Source organism: Orcinus orca, chromosome 16 (assembly GCF_937001465.1).
Source record: "Orcinus orca chromosome 16, mOrcOrc1.1, whole genome shotgun sequence".
In the NCBI taxonomy this organism is placed as follows: Eukaryota; Metazoa; Chordata; class Mammalia; order Artiodactyla; family Delphinidae; genus Orcinus; species Orcinus orca.
The window spans coordinates 37,650,057-37,666,043 of NC_064574.1; the positions used below are offsets into that span (position 1 = coordinate 37,650,057).

General features: G+C 38.3%; 1 protein-coding gene across 1 annotated transcript; it reads left to right on the top strand.

Moving 5' to 3' along the window:
• The first annotated feature begins 1,129 nt into the window (after positions 1–1,129).
• LOC125961417 (elongin-B-like) lies at positions 1,130–11,476 on the top strand. Its single transcript, XM_049699203.1, has 2 exons — positions 1,130–1,199; positions 10,921–11,476. The coding sequence occupies exons 1-2, from the start codon at positions 1,130–1,132 to the stop codon at positions 11,394–11,396; spliced, it is 546 nt and encodes a 181-aa protein (XP_049555160.1). The 3' UTR covers positions 11,397–11,476.
• Positions 11,477–15,987: the final 4,511 nt, after the last annotated feature.

Genomic DNA, 15,987 nt, shown 5'->3' on the forward strand with positions numbered 1-15,987 from the left:
GAGAGTGTAATAGGAAGAGGACATTCTGAATGAGTGAAGTGTGAACCAAAGGACAGAATTAAGAAAGCAGAAGGAAAATCAAAGAGTCTAGATTGATGAGCATGGAAGGAGATGGAGAAGAGGACCAGAAGATAGGTTGAGGTCTCAAACACCAGTCTGAGGAGTGTGTTGTCTAACACAGTGAGCAATGACAAGCCACTCAGGTTTTTCATTGGAGGAGTAACAAGATTAGAGCAGTGTTTTTGGAAGATTCATCTCAGGGTTTCCACAGGATAACTTGGAGGAGGAAGATAATAATGCAAGAAGTGGGGAAACAACTGAGTTGATGATTGCAATAGTTTGGGTAGGTGATAAAAAAAGCTTCAACTTTTTAGTGTGTTTGCAGGGGAAATAGAAAAATGAGGAAATTAACTGGAGAAAATTTGAAGGACTAGATAAATAAGATTAGCAATTAATTCTACATTAGGAGGAAAAGAATGAAGAGAATCAAAACTTTGATTTACAACTAAGGATTAGTAATGTCATAAACCAAAGAATAAAGTAATCAGGAGGAGGAGTTGGATTTGGAAGGGATTTGTTTTGAATGTACTTGACGTTCTGTGGTATGGTCATTATGAAGTTGCGAGTGTAGGCATAGAGCTTATAATAATAATATCTACAATGTTTTGACTGCGTAGGGCTCTGCCTCACTAAGCACAAGAACCAGGCATATGACCTATATTATATCGTGTCAACCTTACACTGACTTTACGAGAAGGCATTATTATACCCATTTTTACTACCTGAATTAGATTCTGTGGCATATAACAGAAAATCCGAATTAACAATGACTTAAACACATAGAGTTTATTCTAGCATGTAGAAGAAATCAGGAGGTATGCAAGGCAAAACAAATATGGTGCATCCAACAAAGTCATCAGGGGGCCAAGCTTCTTCTAATGTGCTCTTCAGCATCCTCTACTAGGGAATTCCATCCTCAAGGGCATTTCATCATTCAAGATTGCTGCTTAAGCTCCAGCCATCAGGGAGGTGATGACTAAAAATATGAGAATGGATGCTTATCGAATATAAAGAGTAGGAGTTTGGAAGCAAGAGCCTTTGGAGAATGACCAAAGGGAGGGCTGGGAGGATGCGCGAGAAGAGAGAAGCACCATATCAACAAAGGCAAGAAGACACAAGGCTTCACTATGAAAGGAGAGGTAGGTAAGCAGTATCCAATGGTGCAGTCCATCAGGACGGAAAAATGCTTATTGGATTGGAGAAGGTGAAGTCCTTGATGGCCTTCCAAAGAACAGCATCGTTCAAGTGTTCTATGGCAGCCGATCTTAGAATTAAGGAAATATTAGGTGGTGAAATAGTGGAGCAATAATTTCTCTTCTGTGAAGTTTGGTGATTCAGGGAAAGAGCAAAATCATGATAGTGACTGAGTTGAACAGTGTTGAGGTAATGTTTTCATAGATTAGAAGACCTGAACATAATTTCCCTTTATGATGTCAGGTCTCTGGGAGACTAGATTTAAATTGCTTGAATGTGTGGGTTGAGACAACAGAGTACTTCTTCCATGATCAGCAGCTCCAATCCGATTCCTCGCAAGGAAAGTGAAGCAAGTGTTGGCTGATATTATATCATAATAAAGGGCTGATATTACATTTTGTAAAGGCTGTCTGATAATCTTAATTAATTCATTTTTGTTTTTCCCTCCAAAAGCTAGATGGAAACTCGTCTAGCTCTGGCTTGGGTTCTTGAAGAAAAATTAAATTGCAAAAGTAAGGATGTTTCATTAGCCTTCTGCACTCCCCCAAGGTCAGCGAAGCCTCTCTGGGTGCTTTTGCAAGGCTGCAGAATCTGGAATGGCAAGGCTGTGGCTCCATTTCAGCAAACATAAATATCATATTACAACACATTGTTTTTGCAGCTGACTGAGGCTTCGGTATAGGGGATATTTCATTCTGCAATTGCAAATAAAGAGAGAAGTTGCTGGCAGGGCAATGTATAGTGTTTGCATCATTCCTTTATGAAGCCATTTTCTCCCCGCAAGGAGTGCATTCCCAGAAGACTTTTTTCCCCCAACAAATGTCTAGTGTTTCTGCAATGCTCAGCGTGCATGACTTGCTTTGAAGGCTGTTAAAAATTAAGACAGATAGTTGGACAAGTTCTCCTGGTACATTTCATTCCTTCCTCCCTAACTTTATCCCCCCCTCCCATATCCCGCCTCCCCCAAACCCTTCTATTACAAAACTATGAAAGAATGGCAGAGACTAAAACCACAACATACTTTGCAATTCTAATTTTCTAACCTAAAGCTAGTGAGCCATAAAACCCTAGAAGCTAAAAGCTGCCTGAGGAGAATCCAAACCTTCTGGCTTTAAAATAGCTACATATATTTTACCATTTTAGCTATTTTGAGGTAGATTTTCTCACACATGCATGCTTGTTGAAATTAAATGTGTTTTTATCCTTTATTCCTTCTGGAGAGAGAGCAGACTTGAGAGGGGCACTTGTTTTCTATCTCTTACAGAATAAATTTGAATGCTCAGGGTAGGCATTAAGTTATCTGACTGTGCAATTTCTATCTAAATTGATTAGGTCTGGTACTGCTTTGGAAACTGGGTGCATGTAGGAAATGGAGTTGTCTTATTTGAGCCTGCCTTTTAGTATATGGGTGTTATCACAGGTTTGTTGTAGTTTGTATCCCCCAGAAACAAACCCTAAGAAGAGGTTTTGAGGAAAAGTAGTTTATTTGGGAGGTGATTACAAGAAAAACTGGTAGGGGAATGGGAAAGTGAACAGGGAAGAGAAGATATTCAATAAAGGCTATCTTAATGAGAAATTGCCACTGTGGGTAACTGGTGCTTGATCCTCCTGGGGACCTCTGGGATGCTCTGTGGAACATGCTCTGTGGAACATGTCACACCTGAGCAATGGGAAAGCTTGGGCATTCATCAACCATCTCCCATGGGTCATTGGTGGACAATCCTGGCCAGAAATGTTAATTCTTTCCAACTTCATCTATAGATGTACTGTAATCCCAATCAAAATCCCAGCAACTATTTTGTAGATATCAACAAACTGATTCTAACATGTATATCAAAAAGGAAAAGACCTAGAATAACTAACACAATATTGAAAAAGAAGAACAGAGTTGGAGGACTTAAACTGCCCAATTTCAAGACTTACTATATAGCTACCATAATCAAAACAGCATGGTATCAGTAAAAAAAATAGACACATAGATCAATGAAATAGAATTAAGAGCCCAGAAATAGACCAACAAAATATAGCCAAATATCTAGCACACAAAGTCAAACTGATCTTTGACAAAGGCTCAAAGGCAATTCAATGGAGAAAGAACAGTATTTTCAATAAGTGATATTGGAAACTAGATATAGACTTAACACTGTACAAAAATTAACTCAAAGTGAATCATAGACCTAAAGGTAAGGTGAAAAACTATAAAACGTCTAGAAGAAAATGGGGAAAATCCCTATAGGTTGAGAAACTGAGTGTTTAGACGCAATACCAAAAGCACAATATATGAAAGGAAAAACTGATATGTTGCATCTTATTAAAATTTAAAATTTCTGTTCTATAAAAGACACTTAAGAAAATGAAAGACAGAATGGAAGAAAATAATTGCAAAATACATACCTGATAAGGAACTTATATCCAAAATACACAAAAAATTCTTTAAGCTCAATAATAAGAAAAAATCAAATTAAAAACAATAAAGATTGTCAAATTAGATAAAAACAGCAGGTAGAATATGATTTTGTAAATCATAATAAATACATTAAAAATTTTTTTTGCAATAGCCAAGTCCTTTAACTCTCTCTTTTTTCAAAAGGGAGTTGTGAACTGTAAACATTTCCCTTCCTAGCTCTTGTTTTTTTAAACTTGAGTAAAAGAGATTATACAGATTTTTTGACGATGGCCATTCTGACTGGTGTGAGGTGATACCTCATTGTAGTTTTGATTTGCATTTCTCTAATGATTAGTGATGTTGAGCATCCTTTCATGTGTTTGTTGGCAATCTGTATATCTTCTTTGGAGAAATGTCTATTTAGGTGGAGAGGGTGTGGAGAAAAGGGAACCCTCTTGCACTGTTGGTGAGAATGTAAACTGATACAGCCACTATGGAGAACAGTATGGAGGTTCCTTAAAAAACTAAAAATAGAACTACCATATGACCCAGCAATCCCACTACTGGGCATATACCCTGAGAAAACCATAACTCAAAAAGATTCATGTACCACAATGTTCATTATTTACAAAAGCCAGGACATGGAAACAACCTAAGTGTCCATCGACAGATGAATCGATAAAGAAGATGTGGCACATATATACAATGGAATATTACTCAGCCATAAAAAGAAATGAAATTGAGTTATTTGTACTGAGGTGGATGGACCTTGAGTCTGTCATACAGAGTGAAGTAAGTCAGAAAGAGAAAAACAAATACCGTATGCTAACACATATATATGGAATCTAAAAAAAAAAAAAAAAGTTTCTGAAGAACCTAGGGGCAGGACAGGAATAAAGACACAGACGTAGAGAATGGACTTGAGGACACGGGGAGGGGGAAGGGTAAGCTGGGACGAAGTGAGAGAGGCATGGACATATATACACTACCAAATGTAGAATAGATAGTGAGTGGGAAGCAGCCACATAGCACAGGGAGATCAGCTCGGTGTTTTGTGACCACCTAGAGGGGTGGGATAGGGAGGGTGGGAGGGAGATGCAAGAGGGAGGGGATATGGGGATATATGTATACATAAAGTTGTTTCACTTTGTTATACAGCAGAAACTAACACACCATTGCAAAGCAATTATACTCCAATAAAGATGTTAAAAAAAAAAAGGGACTATACAATGGGAGAAGGAATTGCAGGAGATAGAGTGACAGGCAGAGGCAGATAAAGGAAAATCCTTAAAGTAGAGCGGGGTGCACAGTGAGCTGGAGGACCCAGACCCCACGCTTCTCAGTACCCTTAGGTAGCAAGATCTCAGAAGGAAGCTAAAACTAGCACTGAGCCTCCCATTGGAGCAAGGCTGTCTGTGCTCCTCTGGGCCCTGAATCAGTACAGTTCCTGTTCTCCTGAACTGCTGAACCATAGACAATAATGAAGGCTGCCATGCTAGACTGAAGATCAGAGGCCTCCCTCTACTCTCCCAGTAGTACACAAATCTCCCAATTTTCTCTTTGACCTCAAGGAAGATCAGGAGTCTCAATACTTACCAGGATCTCCTGACAACCTTGTAAGATGAAGGTCAGAGATACACTTAATTTTATCTGAAGAAAATAAAGATACAAATGAGTTTATGTGTATGAAGTTATATGTGCTTGACACATATGAATGGGAAAACAACTGTAAGGGTACATATCAAAATGGTTATAGATGGTAAACTCTGGGTAAGGATTACAAATGATTTTTATTTTCTTTTTATTTAGCTGTGCTCTTTGATTTCCATACAATGAGAATGTGTTACATATGGTAAAATGGGGAAGGACTAGCTGAGTGGTGTGGTGTATAGGGCCTAGGTTTTAGACCCCACAGACCTGGGTTTGAATGACCAACTCTCCTACTTATTACCTGGGAGAATCTGAGAAAGTTATTTTCATTTCTAAGCTTCATGTTCTCATCTATAAATGCCAGTGATGTCAACCTTGTAGAGTTATCATAGAGATTAACATTAATCTACATAGAGTGCAGAATAATTTCGCACATAATTACACACATAAATATTCATGATAATTGTACACTTTAGACTACTGAACTTTACACTGTGTAAATTATATCTCAATACAGTTGTTAAAAAACACAAAAAAATACCTATAATACTTTTGCATGAATATTTAGACCAGCTACGGAAATAGCTAACCTAGATACCTTGAAGGATATTTATAAGGTTGGCATATGTCCATCATTTATATCTTTAAATTAAAGACAGAAAAAGCATTGCTTTCTTGTTCTATAATGCCAACTCTGAAACTCTAAGAAGGTCTGTAATTCTAACATCTCTTTCTTCTAAGAATGACTTAAAGAAATCCATAGTACAGATTATCAATTGGATGTGCTGGCTGTGTTCCTTAGACTGTTCAGTGGTCACTTAGTCCCTGAACACCTGACATTCTTCTTCTACTGAAATTGAAAGAACAGTCCTTGTTGAGGGATGAATTGTGGCCCTCCAAAATTCATATGTTGAAATCTTAACCTTCTGTACCTCAAAATGTGACTGTGTTTTAAAATGGGGTCTTTAAAGAGGGAATTAAGTTAAAATGAGGTCATTACTGTAGGCCCTAATCCAATGTGACTGGTGTCCTTAAATGAAGAGGAGATTGGAATACAGATACACATGGAGGGAAGACCATGTAAAGACACAGGGAGAAGATAGCAAGCCAAGGAGAGAGGCCTCAAAAGAAACCAACCCTGGCAACACCTTGATCTTGGACTTCCAGCCTCCAGAATTGTGAGAGAATAAATCTTTGTTGTTTATGCCATCCATTCTTGGGTACTTTGTTATGGCAGAACTAGAAAACTAATACAGTCCTTTTGCCTGCCCGAATTTTGAGAGTGTCAGGAGGAACCCAGTTAACATTCAGAAAAAGCTTAGGAATCCTTTTTTTATAAATGTTATCATTTTTATAAAAATCATTATCTTGTGTGGTGTACCTACTTAAAATTATGATGTAGCAGCTATTATATTTCAAGGTATATAGCAAAGATATTTAATCTTTAAGTTGAAAATAAAGTGTGGCATGAAGGAACATATCAAATTACAAGTTTTTGTGGTATCCCTCTTCATTCACTTCAAAGGATATAGTATTTGCTTGGTTCGTTTACCAGGACATTGTGCTGAGAGGCATAGTAGAAGGAGAGAAAACTTGAAGAAGATAAGAAGATGAAATTACCTTTTATAAAAGCAAAAAAAGAAATGATAGGGAGATAAGCTAGCACACTAAAGGCCTTTGGAACATAGGTGAGAGAGAAGAGACTGAGGAACAGCCATTAGGAGTGGAATTTTGGGATGGGGGGAGAGGTATGTAAGAAGAGTTGTTAGGAAGGCTTGCTGGATTGAATGCAGTGTGGTGTCTCCTAATTCTTCCATGAAAAATTGTCATAAGACTTTCATATTATTTTCCAAAGCTTTTGATTCAGGGTTAAAAGATTCATGGTGCTTTTCCTAACATTCCAAAATGCTGAAAAGTTGTGAAATCAAAACAGTGTAGCTTAAAGGACAGCTCATCCATGTAGCGTTTCTCTTAAAATTTTCCACAACGTGAAACACAAAGTAATGTGCTATAAAGACAATGATTAAGCAAAGGGTATTTTAAAGTTTACTTTCCTTCCATTTGTTTTCTCCAGCTTTCAAGTATCTGCTACTCAAGTTCATTTGTTGCCCTATTTTGATTGTTTTTGGCAAACAGATGCAGGAGAAGGACACTATCGCCTTTTTTGTTTTATATAACCTTAGGGATACAAACATAATGTTAGTCAGGTTTTCTTTTGTAGCGAAAAATTATGAAGGACTGAAATACAGCTAAAAAATTCCTGATGTTTTCAATGGAAAACTAGGCATTGTCTAGCATACCCCTCCAAGTTATCTGATTCTATGGGGTCTTTACACCCTTCATTGTAGTAATGTTTTCTACAAATCTGTAAGTTTTAGAGAACTGAAAGAGATACAAATGATTCTTGTCCACATATATGCAGATGAATTTGGAGGAGGTTCAATTAATTTTCCTCCTCTCTGTGGAAGAAGCTATTTTGGCACAAGTTAAGCAAATCTAAATTCATTGCATCATTCCTGATAGCCTACATATGTATATTCTTCTTGGAGTCTCCTTTGAACTGGTGGTAACATCTTACTGGTTCCCTCATTAATTAATTAATTAAACAAAATCTTTGACATGTGTCCATTTTAAATATGTGTGTGGGTTTATTTTTTCTAAAAAGTTATCCTTTAATACTTCCATGAATTGACTGTCTTTAAGCTTCTAGGAGCCCAGCTGAACCTCTTACCTGAGGTTCAACTGGACATAATAAAGTGAACTACTCTTTTGGAGTGAGGAATAGCAGGGGATGGCTGGGGAACAGCATAGCTGAACTGACCTCTCTATACCTCAGTCAAGAGTTTCAACTGTGTCCATCTCCAATGAACCCAGGAGAACTGAGTTATGATCTGCATGACATTTTTATCTCAGACATTCAGTTTGACTTTCAAGTCAAATCAAAGACTAGGAAAAAAACCCCATGAATCCAAAATGAAGCAGACTATTTTTCAGCTTGGCACTACACCATCTAGTCTAATGCGAAAAAAAATTCATTTCATTTTGCCACTGCCTGCTGATTGGCATGAACTCAGCTGTCCTTCAAAGGTTTAGCCTCTCCTGAAAGCAGGTACAGTCATTGCTGTGAGCCAAAGGGGGAACTGTAGGTGGAATTTTCAAATTCCCCTGAGGGTTGCTTTTTGGGAAAAATTATTAAATGAATGTTTTTATCATACACTTGAAAGCTACTTTAATTCTGTTTCACTTTCAATGTATGGAAGTAAAGGCAGCATTAGAGAAGTGTGCTGATTACTTCCAGTGGGTAAAATACCTGCAATCTTGAGATAAATGTTGCCAGAAAATAGAAACTGATGTGAGAGGTTTATCCTGTGTACATTATCAAATTATAATAGAACTTAAAACACATGCCTATGCTTTTGTAGGAGAGAAGAAACATCTTCTCCTTTTAGGCTCTCCATTGGGAATCCTGTAATGAAAGACAGATTAACAAGAGAAAAACAAACAGAAGTTTATCAACATGTATATCTCACATACACATGGGAGAAACTCACAGATGAGTAACTCAAAGAGGTGGCTAGAACTTGGGCCTAAATGCCATCTTCATTTAAAACAGAAGAAGAAGGGTGTGGGGTGGGGGTGTGGGGAGGTAAGTTATGGGAAGGTGACCAGGAAAAGTATGTAAAGAAACATAAGGTTTGCTATGCAGATTTAAGACTGTTCCTTCTCTATTGATGAGTTTCTTGTGATTTAGAGTCATCCTTCTTTTCCTGGTACAGAGAGGAAGACACCTTCACAAATGGAAATTTCCTCTACAAATGGAAACTTCCCTTACAAAAAGACAACTTATACCCTGTTTTCAGAACTTCTCCTGTGCCTGCTGTTTCTCAAAATAGTCAATTTTAAATATTGACATTTATGCTAAAGAGGTATATTTTGGGGTCACACATTCTGGTCTCCTACACTTTCTACTATCACCAAACTTGAAGACACATCCCAGCATTTAGATTAAATGGTTGCTCCATCCAAGGCACCTGTGGCTTCTGTATCACATTCAGATAGTTTTTACTTATCTTTAGCTCTTAGTTCCATTATTTTAGAATTGCCTGTTGGTTTGGAAGTTGAGAACATTTTTTTCTTCCTCTCCCAGGTCATAAAATTGAAGGACAAGAACGTGGGGTCTAATCTAGGTAAATATCTTAACAGAATGATATCCAAAGTATAATTTTCAAAGTGTTTCATAGATTACAATTCTTATATAAAACCATAATGAGCAGGAATTTAAGTTTTATTAAACTCATTAATGAGGGAGACAGCAGGATGACAAAGATGGTTCAGAAAAGGATACAGGGAGGACTTCCCTGGTGGCGCAGTGGTTAAGAATCTGCCTGCCAATGCAGGGGACAGGTGTTCCATCCCTGGTCTGGGAAGATCCCACATGCCGTGGAGCAACTAAGCCTGCATGCCACAACTACTGAGCCTGCGTGCCACAACTACTGAGCCTGCGTGCCACAACTACTGAAACCTACGCAGCTAGAGCCCATGCTCTGCAACAAGAGAAGCCACCACAATGAGAAACCCACACACCACAACAGAGTAGCCCCAGCTTGCCGCAACTAGAGAAAGCCCACACACAGCAACGAAGACCCAACACAGACAAAAATAAATAAATTTATAATTAATAAATAAATAAATAAAAAGGGATCATACCATTTCTGGCTTTATAAAAAAAATACAGAGAACTAATGATTATATAATCAATGAAGCAAAGGAAGAATGCTGTGATAAATCACAAAGTTAGATGCAAAATTGGTCATTGTCCTACCAGAAATAAGACCAGTTTTTGGGACTAGCTTTTCTATGTATGAAAAATCATTCGTGTTATTATCAGGCAAAAATAATTTTCATTGCACAAAAATAACTTGCCCAATATTGGGAAAAATCATTTATATCTTACCAGTTTCCAATAAAGGAACATCCAACTTTACAAAGTTGTGAGTTGTCTGGGCCTTAATCAACAGTAAATGGCAAGTCAAACAAACTTGTGTATCTTGTGACTCTAGGGCAGGGGTCAGCAGACTATAGTAGGGCTTAGCTGACCACTTGTTTTTTGTAAATAAAGTTTTGTTGGAACACTGCCACAGCCATTTGTTACGTATTATACATGGCTGCTTTTGCTACAGAGTTGAATAAAGACCACGTGGTGAGCACAGTCTAAAATATTTACTATCTGGCCCTTTACAGAAAACAAACAAAACTTGCCAACTTTGACCTAGGAACAGGACATTGTCTAAAAATAAAAACAAAGGTGACACAATCTTTTTTTTTTTTTTCTTCCAAGTTTTGGAGGATATTTTTTCTTTGCAACAATATTAATAAAAAAGCATGAACATGAAATCAGAAAAATCGCTTCAGGAAAAAGTCACATCAGAAGTGATTTAAATCCACGAATATACAATTGAAAATTATACATTTTGCAATAATTATACACTATTCATTTGTACAGTAGATTCAGCTTAACAGCACCATAGATTCTCAGAATCTCCTTCAGAATCTATTACACATGTTGAAAACAGAGAAATACCAAATTCTTTATTTCTAAGAGAAAGCTCATGACTCATTTAAATCCTTAGCATTCCAAATTACTCACTTCCCCTTGATTAGAAAAATCAAGCCAGACGAGGCGGGGCGGGGCGGGGCCGGCGTGTGGGCTGCCAGGAAGGGGGCGGAGCTTCCGGCTAGTCGAAGGGGAGAGGCAGTAGCCGGTGTGGACGTGTTCCTCAAAATACGGCGCCGCAAGACCATCATCTTCATGGAAGGCAAAGCGTCCAGCACCATGTTCCTGTTGAAGCGCATCGTCGAGGGCATCCTCAAGCAGCTGCCAGACGAGCAGCGGCTGTACAAGGACCACCGGTTTCTGGACGATGGCAAGATATTGGGTGAGTGTGGCTTCACCAGCCAGACCCAGCCGCGGGTGGGGCTAGCCTTACAGGCAGGTGAAGCATTTGAGACCCTGCCCATCAAACCCTTCTCCAGCCCACCGGAGTTGCCGGATGTGATGAAGCCGCAGGACCCAGGAAGCAGCGCTAATGAACAAGCTGTGCAGTGAGAGCTCCCCCTGAGGGCCTCCCCCCACTCCATAAAAGAGATTGGGTGCCAAAAACAAAGAAAAAAGAAAGAAAAGAAAAATCAACCCAGATTTTGGTATTCAGCTCATCCATATTCTGGTGTTTTCCTTCAGGAATTTGCTATGTATAGCAGGCATCAGGGGATCACACTTTCAAGAAGAAGTAGACTTCCCTGGTGGCACAGTGGTTAAGAATCAGCCTACCAATGCAGGGGATATGGGTTCAATCCCTGATCTGGGAAGATCACACGTGCTTCGGAGCAACTAAGCCCATGCGCCACAACTACTGAAGCCCTTGTGCTTAGAGCCCATGCTCCACAACGAGAAGCCCGTGCACTGCAACAAAGAGTAGCCCCCACTCGAGGCAGCTAGAGAAAGCCCGTGAGCAGCAACGAACACCCAATGCAGCCAAAAATAAATAATATTTTTTGAAAAAGAGAAAAATTAGCCTGTAGCTTTTCCTTGATAACCTTATATACAAAAGTAGATAAATAAACGTACACAACTGCTTGTTGTTTGGAAATGGCATCAGAGAAAGGGTTTTAAGATACCCATCTAGACTAATCCAGTCCATATTGTCACTTTAGAGGTCATACCTCCTACTGTCACTAGACCACAACCAGTGTGAATTACAGACATTTGGGAGATTCTGTAGACTCCCTTTTCCCATATGCAAACAGGTGCAGGCAAAAAACCCAATTCAAAGAAGTAAATATTGATAAAGTTTTTATTTAGGTTATACGCAGGGCTGAGTTTCAGCCAGCACTTACAGTTTGTTAAAATATTATAATATCTCAGTGCCAATTGGTAGTTAGCCATGGCTATGAGCCCCTTAGGTAATCCTCAAGTTATCCCAGTCATCCCAGCCTCTCTCCCTTGAAGCCCCAGAATCAGCCAACTACCAGAAAGTTAACTCTGGCGGAGTAGAGAACCAAACTTCAGTCAAGAGTCCATGGCGATTGTTAAGTGTCCTCACCATGTTGTGTGCTAAATATTTTTCATTTTACCCCCTACATTACATTTCCCACATTACCAAATTGTTCACAGTCCCTTTTCAGTTAAGTTCCTCTAAGCATCCACTAGCAGGTCACAAAATCAATGCAAATCTCTTTAAAAACAGCAGGGACAAATTACAAAGAAAACAGGAGGACCAAGGCTAAAATGGAAGCCAATCTTAATACTACATCCCAGGCTCTCTGAATGTGGAAAGATTGTGCAAACTATTCTAAGGAAGGGGTCTAGGCACAATCGAGACAAGACTGAGTATTGAAGAACTGCACAGCGTAGTCTAGTAGAAGTGACTAGGATATTTATTCACCCATTGGCAGTGGGGGCTCTGGTTGGGAAAACCTGTAGGGCAAGAACAAAGAAAATAGAAAAACAAGACAAGGGAGCTTTGGGGAAAAAAAGAGAAAAAACAACTCTGATTTTATACTTGTGCTCAATCCAACTTGTGTGCTCAGAAAAACTCATCCATTTTGATTTTAGCTTTCCTCAATTATTGATGCTATACTTCTATACACCGAAAATCAGGTGCTGCTCCTGTCCCACCTGCATCCCCCAACTCCTCTTAGTAGTTCAGTGCACCCTGGCCCAACTTTCAACAGCCAGCCTCTGCCTTTCTTTCCCTCAGGGTTTTCACTCTCTTCCCGAGCCCCCTCTGCCAATTAGTGTATAAATGTCCCAGTTCCTTTGATATTCAGGTAGGTCAAGTTCCTTTGACCCTGATGTATCCTACACTAGCTTACAGAATTTCCCCAGCAGAATCAAGCTCCAGTCATCCATAATGGTAGCTGGCTCAGTGAGACACATGTCACTGGTTCCTTTTTCTTCCCCTGTCTCACTTAGAAAATCCCCAACCTGTGTTCCCTTCACCTCCTAAATAATCTTGAAACCTTCCGAATTTACACTCAAATTAGTTCCCACATTACTCTCAAATCCTTGTCTCAGGACCTGTTTTTTAGGAGAACCCAAAATAAAACATGGTAAGTGCTCAAGAATATTCATTGAACCCTTTTGAGTATTTCTTTTTTTAATAAAATAATTTACAATTTAATAATCATTTCAGGTATAGAAAGCAGTATTAGGAAAACATAACTGATGATTATTTTCATAATGATATGCTTTTTATTCTTAAATTCATGTCTGTTCAATTAAGTGGCAACAAACTAAAATATGAAATACTAACACTCTTTAAGCCTACTACAAGATTTTTACAAAAGTTGTCATATGAAACATTTGTAAAGAAAATAGGGAATAAATCTTTATTCTTGCTTAAGAAGCTACTCATAATTGAATACATAAACTGAAATAAATATTTACTGAGATATTTTTGTATATTCTTGACTATTGAAACTTCAAGAATATCTATATAATAGCTGCAAAAATTTCAAAGTGCTTAAAATCGTTTTCACTACAGTGATAAAGGCACTCTTTAATTTAGAATATCTATAGTTGGCTATTGAGACATAATCTTTAATTTATCATGTTTGATAATGTCAGAAAATGAACAGTTTAAACTATGCAACATAAAAACTTTAGTTGAACGAGATCCTAGCATGAGTTCCAACATAGTCTTTGAAATGATCCAAGTCTGTGATGTTTTACAAAAGGTCAACCTCAAAACATTTTACTCACATGTCTTAAAACCACAGATATTTAGTATCATTCACTATGATATAAATATAATATTAAACACTTTAATTCTTTGATGTAGTAAAAATGTTTTATCGGGAAAAAAAAAAAAGAAAGAAAACTGCTCTTCATACCCTGTCAAAGGTTCCCGATTTTGTAACACAACATTTTTCTGGAAGTTTATATAAGCAACATATACACAGGAATTACAGCTAAATGGCACTAGGTAATTTTGACCTTATACTTTTTTTTTAATCTGTCTTTTCCAAGTTATCCACAATAAGCATATATAAGTTATAATACTTAGATATTAATTTCTTAAAAATAGACCCTCTCTTTTCTTCAGTTTCAGTGATACAGGAAATTCTGAGGTTGTTTCAGCAGGAAGACCACAAAGAAGAAAGCAAGTATGAAAGCAAAATTTTTGTGATTATCTACATAAAATAACTATGCCAGGTGAGTAACTAATGCCAATCTGTGTTTTCTAGAACGCAAAACCTTCTCAAATTATGGTACAAATATGTGTTTATTTTGATTAGTTGTATATCTGACTTTAATAGTAGATACTGTTTAAAAGAAAATACTTAGAAATTTACAGATCTACATACAAATATTGGTTCTATAGCTTACAATTTGTGTGATATTTGCAAAGTTAATTAATTTTTCTAAGCCTTAGTTTTTTGCTCTATGGAGACATAATAGATACATAATAACGACATATCCACATGGTCTTGACTATTTTCCAACTGGCATTGCTACATGGAAGGAACCTTAAGCTGAAAAATGACGGGCTTATTCTTCTCTCCTGAGAAAGCTGGCTTAGGATATGTGATATTGTGATTTATAATAAGAAATGTACATTTGGTCTTCTTTTCCCTTTCCTGGCACAGAGCTCCTACAAGGCTTGGAATTTCTTAAGTGTGGAGAGCCATATGGTGTCTTTTGTTATGCTAATGAGGTGAATTTCAGAAAGACCTTAGGTCACCTAAGAATGGGGGCTCCTTGCCTGTTGGAGGGTCAGAACTTTCATTTCCCCCCACCTCCACCCTCTACCCACCACTCCCGACCTTGTGGGAGGGGAAAGGGGATGGAAATTGAGTTTAATCGCCTATGGCCCAGGATTTAATCTACCATCCATATGTAATGAAGCCTGCATTAAAAAGGAAAAGAAAAGAAAAAAAAAAGAAAGGAAGGAAGGAGTTTCGGAGAGCTTCTAGGTTGGTGAACAAGTAGAGATTTGGGGAGAAAGGCATGCTCAGAGAGCATGGACACCTCGTGCCCCTCCCCACACACTTGCCCTATGAATCTCTTCATCTGGCTGTTGATTTGCATTTAAAATCATTTGTAATAAATCAGTAATTCAGTGAGTAAACTGTTTTCCTGAGTTCTGTGAGCCACTCTAGCAAATTAATCAAACCCAAGAATTGGGTTATGGGATGCTGTAATTTATAGCCAGTTGGTCAGAAGCATGGGCGACAGCCTGGACTATGATTGGTATCTGAAGTGGAGGTTAGTCTTGGGGACTGAGCCTTTAACCTGTGGAATCTGACGGTATCTCCAAGTAAACAGTGTCAGAATTGAGTTGAATTATAGGACACCCAGCTTGGTGGTGTGGGGGAAGAACTTACATGTTGGAACTGGGTGAAGAATTGTAGGCTCACAGTAACTGGAGCAACATGTGCCCCTTGCTCTCACTCAAGAAGATATAGCCTGCCCACAGAGGGTCCTAGGAAGAGCACAGAAGTCAATAGTAATGGTTATTATTTCATTTGAGCTTCACAACCCCAAGAGAAGAATAGGCTTTATTATTCCTATTCTACAGATGAGAAAATTGAGCTCCAGAAAGATTAAACAATTTTAATAGTGATATCGCCTCTAGAAACTAAAGCACACAGGTGCTCCGACTCTAAGAATCAACTCTGTGAGCTTTCTATGAGTT

Coding starts and splice junctions, on each gene's coding strand:
- LOC125961417 (XM_049699203.1), top strand. CDS start 1,130: ATGCGCGAGAAGAGAGAAGCACCATATCAACAAAGGCAAGAAGACACA. Junction 1,200..10,920: donor GCTTCACTATGAAAGGAGAG/GTAGGTAAGCAG, acceptor TTAAATCCTTAG/CATTCCAAATTACTCACTTC.